General features: G+C 32.8%; 1 protein-coding gene across 2 annotated transcripts in view; it reads right to left on the bottom strand.

Annotated features, from left to right (window-relative positions):
• Nucleotides 1-17,999, bottom strand: part of LOC143075408 (acyl-CoA dehydrogenase family member 10-like) — a 65,081-nt gene extending 47,082 nt beyond the window's left edge. For both annotated transcript variants that reach the window (XM_076250803.1, XM_076250804.1), the window contains exons 1-12: nucleotides 17,931-17,999; nucleotides 9,372-9,554; nucleotides 8,943-9,091; nucleotides 8,179-8,373; nucleotides 6,215-6,373; nucleotides 5,804-5,966; nucleotides 5,145-5,239; nucleotides 3,989-4,104; nucleotides 3,387-3,568; nucleotides 2,136-2,286; nucleotides 938-1,083; nucleotides 406-579 (exon numbers count right to left, since the gene is read on the bottom strand). In XM_076250803.1, the coding sequence (XP_076106918.1) occupies nucleotides 406-579; nucleotides 938-1,083; nucleotides 2,136-2,286; nucleotides 3,387-3,568; nucleotides 3,989-4,104; nucleotides 5,145-5,239; nucleotides 5,804-5,966; nucleotides 6,215-6,373; nucleotides 8,179-8,373; nucleotides 8,943-9,091; nucleotides 9,372-9,546 (1,705 nt within the window). In that variant the 5' untranslated portion in view covers nucleotides 9,547-9,554; nucleotides 17,931-17,999. The remainder of the gene's footprint in view (nucleotides 1-405; nucleotides 580-937; nucleotides 1,084-2,135; nucleotides 2,287-3,386; nucleotides 3,569-3,988; nucleotides 4,105-5,144; nucleotides 5,240-5,803; nucleotides 5,967-6,214; nucleotides 6,374-8,178; nucleotides 8,374-8,942; nucleotides 9,092-9,371; nucleotides 9,555-17,930) is intronic.
• Nucleotides 18,000-18,327: the final 328 nt, after the last annotated feature.

The following is an 18,327-nucleotide window of genomic DNA, read 5'->3' as shown; positions in this document are numbered from 1 at the left end:
CTTCTAGAATTCAGATTGAAGCGCAAAGTCCATCAATAATAGATTAAATAAAAATATCTGTGATCTAACTTTTCCAACCCAGCATCTGCTGACGAATCAAAGATCCCTAATTCTATTAAAAAAATGTCATCTTTATATGGCTTTAATGGATCTTATTCAAAAATCTAAGAAGCTTTAAAGCAATGCATTTCATACAGTTTTCATAGCCATACATAGGGATTCTGACATCTTCAAGTATATTTTTTAAAGCTTTCAATGAGAGACTAAACAGAAGAGTTTATGTGCACCAACTTGGACCTACTGTTTACATTTTTGTTTTCAATTCGAAACCACTTACCTTAAAGGGATCTCTTGTATACACCTTGGATAATGGCTGTGATCCTGTAAAGTCCAAAAGCCACTTACCTTGAAGGGATCTCTTGTATACACCTTGGATAATGGCTGCCATCCTGAATAGTCCAAAAGCCACGTACCAGTCCCAGTTATGTATTGGGGCAATTCCTATTTTTTGACAATATTCAGCAACAACTTCCTCTACTGAAGGTATCCCTAGTTCTTTTAAGTCCAAGTCACCCAGAGCTGTAAAAAGTAGACATCTTTATTAAAGAGACGCTCCTTTAGGGGATTTCTGGCTAAATGTGGTGGGTATGTGTTTTGTTCATTGTTGAAGGTCATAGGTGACATAGTTTTTAATTATAGTGTCTGACATAGAGACTTGTGAGCAGAGTTCTCTTTGGCAATCATACCTCATCTTCTTTTTTTTATAAATCATTAGTCTGGAGATCCCTATCCATGCAACAATGGTATAAAGAACAAATTAGCATGAAAAATTTATTGTGGCGTAAAAAATCAATAAAAACATATATTCTATTTCATATCCTTCCAAACAAGGGTTTTATATGATTTGCCTTGACAGTTGACAATACAATATACTTGCCAGGTATGACATCAAGTGCTGATGGTGTGTAGTAACCAAGACAACAGGTAGCTAAATCAGTTAACGGATCTCCTATGGTGGAGAGTTCCCAGTCAATAACTCCTATGGCAACAGGTTTTGTTGGATGGTATATCATATTATCTACTCTGAAATATAAATTATCTGATTTAGGTATTCTAGTTGAGTGCACAGGAATTTACAAAACAAGAATTAAATAAACCTACCTCTCAGAAAATACTCAGAAATTCAATGACATTTAAAAAATGTTACATAGATTAACATTTACCAATATATGAAAAAAGCAGATTTCAATAAAGCATGAACCAAACGACATCTAGGTCAACATTGAAACTTCAATTCAAACTGCTATTTCAATGTCAAGGGTAAATCTTTCAGATTTTAGACAAGGATCTGTATCTAATAAAGATTACCATATATATATATTGGTAATATGTCAATAAAGAGTAACAGTCTCACAGATGATTTTCTAACATCTTCTTTGGTCAAAAACTTTGAACAAATAAACTACTGCCTGATTTGATTTTCTGTGTTTTACTAAAACTTTTAGTGCCACTTTTAAGCACTGCTATTGAGCTATTTTATTGGTGAATAAAGCTGTAGTGTCTGGAGAAAACCAGATCTTTTATAAGAAAACTGACATTCCCAGTCAATTAAGCTGGGAGTTGAGTGCACCTGCACCAGCGGGGTTTGAACTCACAGCACTCAGTGTTGACTGGTTAGTGATAACCATAGTAACGACTAAGACCACTCGGCCATCAAGGTCACTACAACTCCTGATAAGTATATGACAGGGGGCAGGGGTGATAATTAGTACGCAGAATTTACATCTATTAAGTAAAAATTGTTTATTGATAAAACTGAAGTAAACTATGAAAGTCTTTCTATATTTATACAATAGCAAGAAACAATATTCATTGGGTCTCTATAGGAGAGTTAATTTGCCTCATTGGCAATCATCTCACATCTTCTAATTTTTATTTAAACACTTCGACAGATATAAGTGTACCATTATCTTTTTTATGTACACCATCTTATGTTACATCAAATCTGTTTTCTAGTTAAAGAAATTTCTTTCCAGCTATTAAGTTCTTATTGTTCCAAATATTACAATAACTTTTGAAAAAGAAAAAAATCAATGTTTTATTAATTTTTGTTTCTACTTATCCAAGAAACTAACCTAAAGTCTCCATGGACAACTGTAACACGTTCATCTTGTGGTAAATGTTCTGGTAACCATTTGATAAGTTTGTCCATAGCTTCTATCTCATGTGTTTTACTGGCTTCATACTGTCTAGTCCAGCGGGTCATGTTTCTCTGTAAATATCCACCTACAAAAGGGGAATTTCATCTTTGAAATTATAAAAAAATTATATGATAAATAATGTTGGTAATGTAAAAATTCAATTGTGTGTCTTCAACATGTTTCAAATTAAACATAAATTACTCGTAAAACACATGTTAACATATAGTAAAAAACAGAAATTTTGTGAGGTCAAATACATAAAAAAATAAGTATTCTGGACCTAATGCTTATTATTTTTTGTTGATTTTTACCAATCCTGACTATGGCCTTTTTTGTTTAATATGAGTAACTTTTACCCAGTATAAAAATAAGATGTGATATTATTGTCAATGAGACAACTATCCATTAAAGTTCAAATGAAGTGGATGTAAGCTAATATAGGCAACTGTATGGCCTTCAACAATGAGAAAAATCATACAGTAAAGTCAGCTATAACAGGCCTTGATATGAAAAATGTGAATCAATTGAGAAAACTAACCGCCTAATTTATGATATATATAACAATTTATGAATGGCGAATACCAGTATGACAGAAAAGAACCAGCAAAAACCACTAAACATTTACTGTTTTTTACATCTTATAGTCAAATTATAAAAACATCAAACATTACAGCGTAAAGTATGAAAATTTGAAATCATGTGAAGAAATATCCTTCAAGACGCAATAGTTGATCTGTGCTTATCCACCTGTTTAGAAGGTAGTATACAAGGGTTGAACTGAAGTTTTAAAATATGGCCATCTGGACTTCTCTCGTTCCAGCAGTAAAAGCCTTGTTAAAGAGAGGAAGTTAAGTCCATTGCCTTATTCAGGTTGAGTGCCATGTTTTCTGCATGTAAAGAACAACATATCTCTGAGGGATTAACTATACCCATATCTTCCACCAGCAGTCCAAATATCTACCCTTCATACAAGTTATCTCACTTTACGCAACTTTATTCTTGTTTTTATTATTTTTTCCTCGTCCTGAATGAGAATGAAATAACTGCCCCTCAAAGTTAAGCAAGCAGCAATTAATCAATGAATCTCATTCTTCCATGCAATCAATCTTTGACATCTGGAAATAAGTGACAAGTATAGCTCACTTGACCCTGTCTGCCAGGTGAGCTTAAACTATGAGTACTTACCTTTCTTTCCATAATCATCCAGGCCAGCAGCTGATATATTCACAGAATGTATCTTTACAAGAGTACTGATCATCTCAGAATAAACCTCCCGACGCTGCTGTCTTGTCAATCCAGCAAGAGCACGATCTTTGAAGATTTTGCCATCTACATACTCCATGATATAAAATGGTGTTCCTATCAAACTGGAAATTAAATTGATAAGGAAATGCAAAATTAAAAATATTTATCTGATTGCTTTAATACTGATAATATATAGGTGCGTTGATGTTATTCAAGTTTCCCAATTGCTACTTGGAAAACATATCAAATTTGGTATTATTAGAATAGTTTAAGCATACTACTATTCAGGGTGTGTTTAACGACCTTGACTACCGAAGAGGGTTTTCACACAGTCCGTGGTTTAGCATAAACAACTTCAAAACATGTTAATTACAGTAAATTGACCAACTCATTCATTACTTTAAGATTTCCTCTTCAGCAGGAAAATTCTTTTCTAAATGAATTCTATGTTTTAAAAACACCATACATCTCAACATCTCAGGTATCAGTACACACAAATTACCAACAGGGGGGAAAGGGGGATAACTTAAAACCAGACCTACCTACTGTCTTCACAAAGACCATACATCTTAGGTATAGGTACACCATGTTGTCCTACAGCTTTCATTACTTTAAACTCTCTCTCCACAGCATGTGCTGAAGGCAGTAATTTCCCAGGCTGTAATTGAATTTTAAAATATAGTGAAATATTTCAAATAAATGTCCACTTTATTTTTGATAATTCTCTTAAAGAAAATGTATATTTGAATACCTTAAGTTTTGGAAAATTAAACTTGATTTCTCTACATGTAAAAATATCTCAAATAGACAATCCATTTTAAATTTGATAACAAAGCCTACAATTAAAGGTTTAAAACACTACAGCTTGTTAAAGATGTACTGTATATAGTTTTATGTAACTTGGTGTTTATCTTATCTTTTATATCATGAGATACATAGGCTGTAGCATATGGCGATTTTTCACTGGTGGAGGAAGCTAGAGTATCCTAAGATAAACACCAACAGTGTCAGTCCTTGTCAATTAAGAGGACAGTTGTACACCCATCACAAAAAAAGGGGTTCAAATTCACAATCTCAGAGTTGACAGATTTGTGATTAAATTACCTACTAAGACCACTCAGTTACAGATGTCCATACTTTATGCAGACGAACAAAATAATACACATTATTGCTATTTTGTGCATTTTTCCTTTGATCTTTTTTTGTGATAAATTTTCATATCATGCTACTCACATGAGATGGAAAATCATCGCTAGAAACTAAGGAGCCATGTGGCATTGCTAATGAAATTGACATGAAATTGACATTGTCGTCATAGGTAAAATAGCGATAAACAGATTATCATTGGACTGGCTCAAGCGAGAAAATCAATCTCATTGAGATAACCAACAATAATCTATAATTATCGGTATTTGGAAATCTGCTTCGGTTGACCAAAGAATATGTGCTGTTTGAACTATTGATGTCATACAACAATCATTTTTAAGGTTGTGGTATCAGTTATTTTCTATTGTGAGGTCAAAATTTTACAGGAACCTTTTTCATGTCCAGTTATGGCAAATACCAATAAGGAGTATTGACACCTAATTCAACACCTTATGCATATACACCTTTCTATATCACAGACAGCTGTATTAACACATAGATCTGTCAATTGAAAAAAACACCTGGAATAAAACCTGCAAGCTTCCTACTTACTGGTTTCTTCCTTAGAACAAGATGTTTTCCTCCGTAGAAGACGTAATATGTAGGATTCGATTGACCATGCCTAAAACATCTTATTACAGGAGGATCTAAAAATAGAAGAAATAATATAAAATATGGTGCAGTGCATATGTAGTTGTAAACATTTAAAACTTATTATCTTATGTAATCATCTTAATGTGGTGCACTGTTCAGACTGTAAAAAATTCAAATAGTTATTTTAAATACCCTTTACAAAGTAAATCCTATCTTTTGATAAATTAGATGACATTCTAATTTAGACCTGCCCTCAATGTTCCACAGTTTTAGAGGGGAACTCATTTAGTATCATCTTAATTTTGTCAATTTCGGATTTTTTTTCTTTGAGAAATGTATTAGTCTAAATAATTTTGATGTCTTGAAATGCTATATAATTTTTTGTTGTGATGCATTTCTTAAATTGCTTTTAATGTCCCAATTTTATCCTCTTGTGGTTTTTTTTTTACCAAACAACAAAAATATTTTTGGACTAGAATTGTATGTGAAGATATTCAACCAGAAAAATATATAGCCTCATTGCCGATTGAAGAATATCAACCAAAGTCTTAATACTTGATTATAATTTTGATGAAACATAATAAATATTTCCACCAATGTTCAGATATGCAACAGACCTTTAGAATGTAACTTCAGAGCCCAGTTGAGGTAGCTTTTCAATTTATCCATGTTGATTTCAAGATGTTTTGGTACAGTAATGGTATCCTCTTTATGACATCTCATACACAGTCCTCCTAAATCCTTCTCTAAATCTCTGACGGCTTGATCTGGATCAGTAACCTACAATACATCATAAAACTAAGGTTTAATTAGCCACACAACTTCAATACACACTCTTGATAGTTTTCTTTATCCTTGGTATTCTTGTTTAAATTAGTTGAAACTAAAAAAAACATGAATGCGTGTGGAAGTTAACCAATTTGTTACAAAGGAAATATGTCAATGTATTTCTCAAAAAAAAATTATCTGTTGTGTATAATCAAATTTTGATAAATGTTTCTGGTTATATCTACATGTCATGTACAAACCTTAATTGTTCTTATGCCTAATTGTCTTGCTGATTTCACATTTACACCAAGGTCATCTAAAAACACCGTTTCTTCAGGTTGAAGGTCAAGTTCCTTAAGACATGCATGAAAGATTCTGGGGTCAGGTTTTCTAATTCCCAACAAACATGATTCAATAATCTACAATACAGTTAATCAAAATTATTGAAAATTGTCATTCAATATCTTTAACAGGTTGGAATACTATGTTTCTTAATGTCTTTCATTCCTGTTTGTACCCTTCTGGAGCACCTGAGATCAGGTGGGGTTTGTTTTGCCCAATCTTTAGTTTTCTTTGTGTTTTTTGTGTACTGTTGTTTGACTTGTTTTTTTAAAGCCATATTTTCTACTTTTAATGGGGAAAGTTTTTTTAGTATCTTTTGGCACTTCATTCACAAAACAAAATTTTAGCTGAAACTATTTAATGGTTACTATTAATCTCCATTTCACAATTTTTGTTTTAAATGTTTCATTCCCTTATGTATTGTAAAAAGAGTACCTGTTTAGAAAGAAGACAATTTACTCTATCTTATTCAAAGGGAAGATAATTTGAAAAGTCTGAAAACTGTAAAAATTCAAAGCATTAGAAGAAGAATTTAGTGCTGCTTTAATTCATTATAAAATACTAAAATTCATTAGAACATTGCCAATCATTTTTGGCACAAAGGATGACTAAGGTATCAATTTAGAACTATGACATAAAAGATATCTCTCTATTATGGAGGTATAATCATGTTTGATGAATTTTTGGTCATAATGAATATGATAAATCATAATCCCAGAAAGGATTTCATAAATTTAACTCTTTTTTTCAAATCTACATTTTGGATGATTTTTTATCAGTAAATGTATATTTTATCCCCTCCCTTCATTGGTTCAACTACGGAAATTCAGGCTTGAGTACTGAAACATTCCAATATATTTAATACCAAGTTTGAAACAAGAGTTTAAGACAAAATCTACACTATACAGCAAAGAAACATTGACAAAATCTATTAAACATAAAATCCAAAGGTGGATACCAGATTTTGTAATGGGTGCATAAATCCATTAAACATTATAAATCTTTGGAGGATTTTATTTAAAATATATTATAAACCATGAAAGCATTATGATTATGGTTATGGTTGTCTTTCTTATATTGTTTTACATTTCACTCCTTTTTTTAAATTAACTTTATATTAAAATTGAGTCAAAGATCAAATTTTTTCGTTCAGTGTATTTTCCCTCGTTATTGGTAATATGTCTTTTGATTGAGTTAGGCCATTTTTATTGTGTGTCTTTCTATGTTGTAATGTTACACTACTGGGGATTCATTATTATTCGTTGGATACCAATTTTCTTGGGTTTCGTGGGTACAGGTGAACCACGAATTCAAAAGTTAAACGAATATCATATTTTCAATAGGCTTTGTATCCAGAGATTCGCAAAACCACCAATATGCAAGTTTTCAGCAATTGGGAATCTACAAAAATTGATACCCACGAAAAATAAATGAATCCACAGTATTGTTTCAGGTTAGGGGGATGGTTGATGCCTATTTAAATGTTTAACTCTGCTGCATTTGTTTGAACCTGTCCTAAGTCAGGAACCTGATGTTCAGTGATTGTCGTTTGTTCATAAGTGTTTCTAGCTTCTTGTTTTTTTAATAAAGATAAGACTGTTGGTTTTCCTATTTGAATGGTTTAACACTAGTCATTTTTTAGGCCCTTGCTGTTCCGTGTGACCAAAGATTCTGTGTTGAAGGCCATACTTTAACCTATAATGGTTTATTTTTACAATTTGTGACTCGAATGGAGAGTTTCATTGGCACTCATACCACATTTTCTTATATCTATAATATAATTATTACTTTGGGTGATCAAGTTAACAAAGGTTTAATATCTACAACCCCACACCCCTGGCTCTTCCACTGAAAACAATGTGTTTGTTTTAAAGCCCCTTACCACATCAAAAAGAGGTTTAAGTTTTGATAACATTCCGTAATCATTTCCTGGTTGTTTCCAATTATTTGTGATGATGGCTGTCTTCATGCCTTCCTCACGAATACACTTTATAGCATCTATAATCTGTGGAAATGGATTTATAAGAGCAGCATGTAGGGAAACAAACATGTCTGTCATGTCAACATCCTGGCCCATCTGTAACAAAAATACAAACAAAAATTTCAATCTGAATTACTTCCCTTTCATAAATTTAAGACAAATACTGAAAAATAAAAAAGCATGAATTTATACATTTTTTTAGATTTAGGAAAGATTTTAATTTTATGGATCCTTGTTGATTTCATGGTTATGATACAGACTGTTTACAACTCTTTAGAAAATTCTGTTTGTGTTACATTGTCGATAAGAAAAATCAGGTAATACACAACGGCTGCAAGGACACAGTAGACTCCACTGTATATCTGTACATGTTGTGTAACAATATTATTTTTTTTTCTTTGTGAGTTCCCTAGACTTAGGATGTTCCAGTATACATGGTCTAACCATAACTTAATTTATAATACAGTCCCTTTGTTGACAACTTATTCTTTAACTTTAAGCTTCAATTGACATTTTCAAAAGCTGCCTTCATTTGTGATAGCAAACCTGTAAAGTAAAAATGCATTAAATATTTGTTGTAGTTCCTTACAAGGCAATTTAAAGCTTAGGTTAATAAAAACAATTTTACAGGTCTTAAAATATTGTTTCTATTCATTTTTTTTTACCTCCTTCGAACATTCCTTGTTAAAAGCCTCCATAAACTGTGGAAAGGCCAATTCTCCTGTTTCTAGTTTTGACCACGCCCCTTCATCCCCATTTCTTACTATCATTCTACCAATCAGCCCTGCAGGTAAACCTTTACTTTTCTCAAATTCTGAAAGATGAAAAAGTGTCCATCTACATCTTCAATAACAAAAGTTCTTGTATCTGTATGTCAGAGATGATCTCCTTGAAAGTATATTTGAGCAAAGCTACCACAGAAGAAAGCCATATTTCATGATAAATCAGTCAAGCCTAAAATATGTCAATGTATTGGTTTAGAACAAAGCAGGGTAAATATTCATATTACATTAACATGTTCGTGTCCAGAATCTGCATTTTATTTGCTTGTGAATTTTAAACAGCCATTATCATCATCTTAAATGGTAACTTACCTCGAAAAGCAATCATAGGTTGTGGTACAATCACACCACCTAGATCAAATATGACTGCTTTAGTGACAGGCATGCTTGTTTTCTGTGTACAATAAAACAAAGAGGGGATAACTCTTTTTGATAACACTCTGTTACTCTGCTGAAGTCTGGAGAGGGCAGTAAATGATTTCAACATTCTGCCATCTGTAAAGAAAACATCAGATGTTTGAAATTACATACTCCAAACAAATAAATAGTATCCCTGCATTTAATTTTCAAGTTTTAATTAATTAGTAACAACATGTTCTATAAATTATAAATATTTTAATGTACTTTTAAACTATGTTTGTATGTGCATTGTTTTTCATATTTCTGGAGATAAAGAGAAAGTACTAAACATAACAATAAATATCCAATTAATATCAAGCTCATGTTTTTGGCGATAAGTCACAGACTTTCATAGCAATTTGCATAGAATAGTGTATTTTCATAAAATAGAAAATAAATACAAGTAGCAATTAAAATAAAACTACAATATTTTTTTATTACAAACTGAAATTCCATTCAGGTGTACTCTTGCATTACAAAAGGGAAGATTTAGTAATAAGTTGTTTACAAGACAATTTACATGTAGAGGTACTGAGCACATGTGATATGAAAAATTGTAAAGTGTTCCATAGAACTCTGTGTCTCCTCTGCTATTGCTGCTATTAATATAAAAGTGTAATGGTGAGTGCCAAATACTAAGTTAAAGTCAATTTATCAGTAAATAGAAAAGGCAGTTAATATTCTAAATATATCAGGATTCTATTTCTCAATATTAAAGAAGCTACATGCACAATCTGCATTACTGTCCAAGTTTCATAACATCCCATAACAGTTTAATAAAGTTATTGATGTCTAAAAAAATCACTTATTGTGACTCTTCTGCTATTGCTGCTATTAAAATAAAAGAGGGGGCGAAAGATACCAGAGGGACCATTATTCTCATATCACAGCTTTTAGAAGTGATCCGACATATAAACTGATAAAGAGAGACTTCACAATGTCTGAGGAGAAGTTATCAACAAAATCCCAATTGCTGGAAGGTCCAAAAAAAAATTAAAAAATAAAGCCTTTCAAGGAGTCATAATCATTTGAACTAGTTACTGTGACTGCAGTACCCAAATTTTTTACCTTATTTTTTTACCTTTTATGTCTGTTTGTTTTGTTCACAAATCATTAACAATACAATGGAGTTTTATACAACTGTCATACAAGTGAGAGATTTAGATAGCTGTAAAACCAGGTTTAATCCACCATTTGCTAATGAGAAATTTTAGAAAATGCCTGTACCAATTCAGGAATATGACAGTTGTTGTCAATTCGTTTGATGTGTTTGAACTTTTGATTTTGCCATTTGATTACAGACTTTCTGTTTTGAATTTTCCTTGGAGTTCAGTATTTTTGAGATTTTACCTTTTTCATTGGTAGATCTGCAAATAAGTTAATATGATGGATTAAATAGTGTCCCCCATGAAATTTTGTCCATGACAGAATTTTATATAAAATATTGTCCACTTCTGTGTAAAAGTGTCCCTTGAAAAGATATTCTATTTTGATCTTTGATATATTTTCATAGTGAAATCATGTCCAAATTGCAAATTACAAATAATTTAATTTACCAAAAATAACAAGACATTTGTTTTTAAACATAAATATTTTCCAGATATCTTATTACAGGTCTTATTAACTCCAAGATGGCATTCACTCTTATTATGTCAATATGTATATAAAACATTTCATTTTTTTTTTGGAATTTCAAATTGCTTTGCCTTCCTACTAAATGATCTTATTTCATTATAATTAAACTTTGGAGGGTATTGACCATCACATAAAGGGTGATTTTTCATTTCCTATCGTTAATTATCCGTTTTTAGATGGTGACGTTCCCTTGTCACCATCTTACGGTGTTTATATATCTCAACTTGTACGATTCGCTCGTGTTTGTAACAATGTTTTAGATTTTAACGAGAGAAATTTATGTATTACTGAAAAAATATTACACCAGGGTTTTCGATATCACAAACTAGTCAAAACATTTACTAAATTTTATCATCGGTATAAAGACATTATTCGTAAATATAGCTCTACATGCAGACTTTTAATACGTTCAGGTATTTCACATCCAATTTTTTATGGTAATATTCTTTATAAAGCACAAAGGTGTCAGTATTCACCTCAGAAACTTACAAAACCTTTGAATAGACTTATTAAGAAGGGATATAATTACGATACTGTTGTCAAGTCATTAAAGATTGCATATTTTGGCGTTAATATTGAGTCATTGATAAGGTCTTTGCATCGGAACTAAACACATTTATTCTAAAAACAGTTGTTGGCATGACACGGGTTATGTTCTTCTCATATATGTTATGATGGTATGATACTAAACCCCTAACGGGAAGGATTGTGCCTGATGTTCAAATGATGAAATCATAATCTTTCAGTCAGTTTAGTTGAAGTCTGGAGCTGGCATGTCAGTTAACTGCTAGTAGTCTGTTGTTATTTATGTATTATTGTCATTTTGTTTATTTTCTTTGGTTACATCTTCTGACATCAGACTCGGATTTCTCTTGAACTGAATTTTAATGTGCGTATTGTTATGCGTTTACTTTACTACATTGGTTAGAGGTATAGGGGGAGGGTTGAGATCTCACAAACATGTTTAACCCCGCCGCATTTTTGCGCCTGTCCCAAGTCAGGAGCCTCTGGCCTTTGTTAGTCTTGTATTATTTTAATTTTAGTTTCTTGTGTACAATTTGGAAATTAGTATGGCGTTCATTATCACTGGACTAGTATATATTTGTTTAGGGGCCAGCTGAAGGACGCCTCCGGGTGCGGGAATTTCTCGCTACATTGAAGACCTGTTGGTGACCCTCTGCTGTTGTTTTTTATTTGGGCGGGTTGTTGTCTCTTTGACACATTCCCCATTTCCATTCTCAATTTTATTAAATAGCTGTTTATATTCACCACTTTCCATTTTTGTTTATATCTGTTGCTAAATTATTTCCCTTCTTTAGGGACAGAAAAAAATAGCTACACTATGAAAAATTGTCCCTTGTGACATATTTTTATAAAACATCCATGCAGTGGGTCTCATTGGGATCTAAGCGTGACACAGATCGCCTATTTTGTTTTTGCGATGAACTGTGAAATCTTGATCTTTATAGGAATACGGTGATACATCCAAGGATATCAATGCACCAAGCATGCGTCAAGTAATTTACTTAAGTGGGGCCTCCCTTACAATTTCGCTAAAAGTTTTAGCTGGTTCTTCTACTGTCTGAATTTTGGTGAAATTTATCTGGTGGTAGTAGGTTCCAGTCTTTAATTGTATTAAAATTTGGTATGAAACTGTATTTTAATGTGTTGGTTTTCGTTTGAAGTCTGAGGAAATGTTGACTATGCATGTTCTTTGTTGTCGTTGATGTTTTTTTCAGTTGGTGACAGATGGTAAGTTTGCTTGGCTGTGTATACTTTTACAGAACAGAATCAGTCTGTTTTCCCTTGCGAAAATAGTGCAGGATATCACAAGATTTCCCCAGGATATCTCAGGATAATCTTGAGAAAAATCACAGGGCAATCTTGAGATATCCTGATCCTGAGATAGGGTCAAACATGGGACGGTATTGGAACAAGGATATTCCAGGGATATCCAGGGACCATCCAGACCATAAATTTCCTAGTAGAAAATCCTGTGATAATCCTGTTCTCAGGATTCTCAGGTCCTGGTCTCAGGAAATTATCCTGATGTCAGGATTTACAGATTTGCTTGCATTGAGTTGGCCCTGGGATAATCCTGGTATATCCTGTGAATGTCCTTAGTTCAGGACCAATAAATGTCTTACATTAATTCTATAAGAAATTACAAAATTTGAGTAAAGTCCTTTTTTTAATTTTTCTATTGCAAATATTTCTTAAATTAGTTTAAATCCATATTCCTCATTCTAAGTAAGGGCGGATCCAGCCATTTCAAAAAGGGTGGTTCCCAACCCAGGATAAATGGGGGTCCAACTATATGTCCCTTTTCAAATGCAATGATTGTCCAAAAAAACAACAAGACCCCTCCCTTAAATACGCCACTGAATGACTGATAAGGTATGTTTGCCCTGGTACACAGGGGCTCGTTAGTGAGTCGCATGAGATCTTACTGTCAATGGCGGTATCTTATGGTTTTTTTATGTAGGTTACAACCGCCATTGACTGTTTGAATTACATTACATGTAGTTAGGCAGCAACCATTTAATTTTTGCAGGGTGGGGGTCTATGGATTTTTTGGAAAATAAAGTTTGTTTCTAGTTTTTGGAGAAAAAAATAATTTGTTTTTGACCCTGAGAAAAAAAATGTTTGTTTCACCCTCAGCTGCAACTACATGTAATGCTAAAATTGAAAGAAAAATTGTTTTTTCGACCTGTTCGATACATTGTTTAAATGCAAAAAAAAAAGGTTTTTCCGAAAAGCAAACTTGTTGGCCAATTTTATTAATGGCTGTTCATATTGTTAAATTACCAATAAAAATGGTACACCAGTGGCGTATCAAAGGGGGTTCCCTTTTTTTAGAACATAAAGTATGAACCCCCCCCCCCCTTTCAAAATGGCTGGATCCGCCCCTGTACCTACCCAATATTTAAAATTAAATTATGCGTCAGATATATAAAAGGATACATGTAAAGTTCTGCTTCTTTCTGTAATATGTTGCTGTCTGTTCTTCCAAGTAGTATTGCTGAATAAATAACTGAAATCTGCATGGAATCATTCAATCCCCTAAAAGTATCAAAAAATCCACAAAGAATCAATTGTTCTAAGACGTTTAAAAGCAGTACAATCAATAGAAATGTTGTTGCCTGTTTATACAGTACATCGGAAGCTGTTAACCTAAGGAATCGAATTCATTTACAGCCCCCCCCCTTTTTATCCCCTGAACTTTAAAAAGATTTAAAAAAAAACTAGCTCAGGGTTGACTTTGGCAATGGTAGCCCACAGATTAATTTTTTTTAGCCCACATACATAGTCCTATACAAAAAAAGTAGAAATTTAAGTAGCCCACACTAGATTTTAGGGGCCAATGGCCCGTGGGTCACTGCTAATTTCATACCCTGCTAGCCTACTTATTATTCACTAAAGAACCATTCACACAATTCAATATTTATAAAGTTTACGTATCTACCAGTTATACCCGTTATCATATGTGAAAACAATTATTCATTTTGTTTAATTTACGTAAAAATTATTTTTCAAATATGCTTTCAGACTTTCTGATGTTGCTTTGCTCAAATAAAAACCAAAAAAGAATAATAGTTCTTCAATAAATTATATTTTATAATAATATACACATGTCTGTCATGTTAAATTAAATTTGTAATGCACTTATCTGAAATCTTTCTGTCTCAATGTCTTTTTCGGGTTTCCATCAGCGTAGTCTCCATTTTGGTGACGTATTTAAGAGTGCTGTTCATCTGATATTTTTTCTAAGTTATTTATATGCCGGACGACAATTAATAGAAAGGCACATATATAAACTTGGAGAAAATCAGAATTTACATCTGTAGGGAAAGCTAGGAAGGGTCAAAAGATACCGAGTTACAAAAAAATGTACCACCGCCACCGGCACTGTAAGTTCAAAGTTCAAAGTTCTTTATTTTCCAATTAAGGGCCCCTAACGGGACATAATGACAAGTTACAACTCTGATTCTAAACACACATATAATGAAGATAAAATTATAATTTAGCTGTATGATAAATAAAACCAAACAACTCTGCATATTCGGCAATGACAAAACTATGTGCGTTTCAACACTTCCAAAATAGCTCGGAATGAACAGAACAGAACATATTTCATATCCAATTAAGGGCCCACAAGGGACATACAGAGCATACATGAATATGGAAAAAGACTATTGATTTGCATAGATACATAGATACAAATGTGATTTATTATTGATGTCATTTAAATCATGATCTTAACCTGCTTAGGCTTAGTCCAAGATTACTCTGAAGTACAGACAACAGTGGCGGATCTAGAAATTTTCATAAGTGGGGGCCCACTGACTGCCTAAGAGGGGGCCCGCTTCGGTCATGCCTCAGTGATTCCCTAAATAATCAACCAAATTTTTCCCAGAAAAGGGCCCGGTCCCTTACCCCCTGGGCTCTCCCTTAATCCGCCTCTGGACAAGCTGGGGCGTAGCCCAAACTTGTGGCCCCGTCTTGCAAAACTGCCATTGGACATCAGAGTAATCCTCAATATGCCAGACAAGCTTTCTTGGACACCCTGCTGTTTTTATCACAAAAATCTCTGACTTTGAAATACTGTAAAACTGAAACTCGTTATGCTTCCTGAACAGGGAGATCAGCAGTAACTGTGTAAATAAGTTAACTGTCAAAATATATTTAATATTTTTAATTAACACCATAATTTGGGTATTTTAAAAATGTTTGACAAAATACTTTTTGTTTCTTCCCCCTTTTCTATCACCCTTCACAAATCCTTGCCAAAAAAAAACTTATTTAATTTAACAAACAACAGTTAATTTCAGTCTCAAAGATATTTTTTATTTGAATTTGTGATACAGATTATATTATTTCTTAAGTCCCAATACCAGGAATCATTAAGGACTTTATTTCAGTTTATTCATTCAGGAAGAAAGTGTAAAGTTTCTGAAAGTAGGATGAATGTTGAAGGAAAAGTCCTGACATATCCTGGTCTATATTATATTTATTTTTGAAAGTCTTGAGATATCCTGAGAATTCCCCTAGTTTACAGCTGCTTGATTTGAAAGTCCTGACATTTCCTGAAATTCTCCCATCAACTTTTTCCCTAAAAAAAGGGCTAAATGTTTTACAGGATATTTTCAGGATTTCCCAGGATAATCTTGAGATATCCTGGTTAAAAAAATTGTCAGGATTTATTTCTGCAAGGGCTGTGTTCAGCTGTCTTTTAATGATGGTAATTGTAGTTGGTCTAAAATTTAAGTCATTCTTACTGGTTCGTAGTTGTAATTAGATGTTATGAACCTACCCGCTCTTTTTTGTACATTTTAATTTCAAGTTGGTCTTGAAGATATATTTGATGTGGGTCCCAGGCGGTGCTTGCATATTCTAGGACAGGTCGTATCAGTCCTTTAAATGCCTGGAGTTTAACTTCAAGTGGACATGCTGATAAGTTTCTTTTGAATAAACCTTATGTCCTATAAGATTTGTTGCATATCTCATCTATGTGCTTTCCCCAATGAAGGTCATTTGTGATGTAATTAACTCCTAGATATTTAATAGCTGTTAAAAATTGGAGTTCCGTAACTTTTACGTGTATTTAAATGGTGTTATTTTCTTCCTTCGATTAAATGTCATCATCAGTGGCGGATCTAGAAATTTTCATAAGAGGGGGCCCACTAACTACCTAAGGGGGGCCGATTCCGTCACGCTTCAGTGATTCCCTATATAACCAACCCCCTGCCCCCCCCCCTAAATCCGCCTCTGATCATGTTGCATTTAACTAGTTGGAATCTCATACCCCAACATGGCAATGTGTCACCCAGTTACCTTGAAGGGTATTTATATCTTTCTGAAGTTCTTTACAGTCATCTTCATTTTGCGGTCTCACTAATTAGCGACAACAAGCGTCAACAAGCGACAACAAGCGACAACAAGCAACCAGAAACTATTAAGTGACAAGAAAACATTTTTTTTTAATTAAAATTAATTATTGCAATAAATATTAAAAGAATATGCAAAAAAAAATAATTTTAGCGACAAGAAAGTTAAAATTGATAGAAAAAAATGAAACATTATTTACATAATATTTTATCATCTATTATGAATAACAGCCAGTATTACGTTTAATTATTGTATTATGAGATTACTTTTCCTTGTGTTTTAGAACATATTATTTATCTTACAATTTGTTTTTTAAAACTCTTTTCGTGCAATATATATTAAGCTCGCAAAATGAATTATTTGTGCATCATTGTCCTGAAAATATTGACACAAATTGTGAAATACAAAGAACTGAATACTAATATAAACTTCACAATCTCTTTCTTCCTCACAAATGTTTCATTTCTTCGTCATATCTGCTCGTATATTTAAAAAAAACATTAAATACAAAAATTTTTAATATCTAATAAAAAAAAAAAAATGTTTTCTTGTCGCTAAATAGTCTTCTTGTCGCTTATTGTCACTGAAATAATTCTTGTTGTCGCTTCTTGTCGCTTGTTGACGCTTGTTGTCGCTTGTTGACGCGTGTTGTCGCTAATTAGTGAGACCCTCATTTTGTATTTCTCTATAGCATACACAGCCTTATTTCTGATGTTACATCTTCTGCTATGTCATTGATATGGAAATATAGTTCAAGAAGACACAATTTCATGGGACACTTTTTTGGCTTACAAATAACCATGAAATGTGCACCTGCATCATGTGCATGCATGTTTGTGCTGCATAAATAAAAAAAAGTATGTACACATGCAAAAACACATTACTTACATCGAAATAATGGATAAATATGTGGATAATACAAAGAAAAGGGATTTAGATAAACATTACCTATCTCTAAATATCAGGTTAATATTTAGGACACTCCACTTTTTATCAAATTTGAACTTTGGACTTGGTTATTAGTTGTATCTAAAAATGATTTTGCCATACTCAGTATAAAATTTACTTCATGATGCTGATGGTGATTTTGTTTTTTAATTATAAAATATTTAAAAAACGAACATTTTTAAGTAGGGAAAATGAGTACCTTCATTTTTTTCTTTTATAAAATCAATAGGTATAGCAGAACGACTGTGTTTCGATGCAACAAGTTCTGATTTATCTATACTGTAGCCTAGTCTACAAAACTATTTTACGGAAGTTGCGAAGACCAAACAGCTTATGTTACTGCAGAGGATGATTAATCCTTCGTTTTATAAGAATAAGAATGAGTTGTACTTCTAAA

The sequence above is a fragment of the Mytilus galloprovincialis genome, chromosome 5 (assembly GCF_965363235.1).
Source record: "Mytilus galloprovincialis chromosome 5, xbMytGall1.hap1.1, whole genome shotgun sequence".
NCBI lineage: Eukaryota > Metazoa > Mollusca > Bivalvia > Mytilida > Mytilidae > Mytilus > Mytilus galloprovincialis.
The sequence above is the reverse complement of the archived record's forward strand: the minus strand, read 5'-3'. Positions and strand labels throughout refer to the sequence as shown.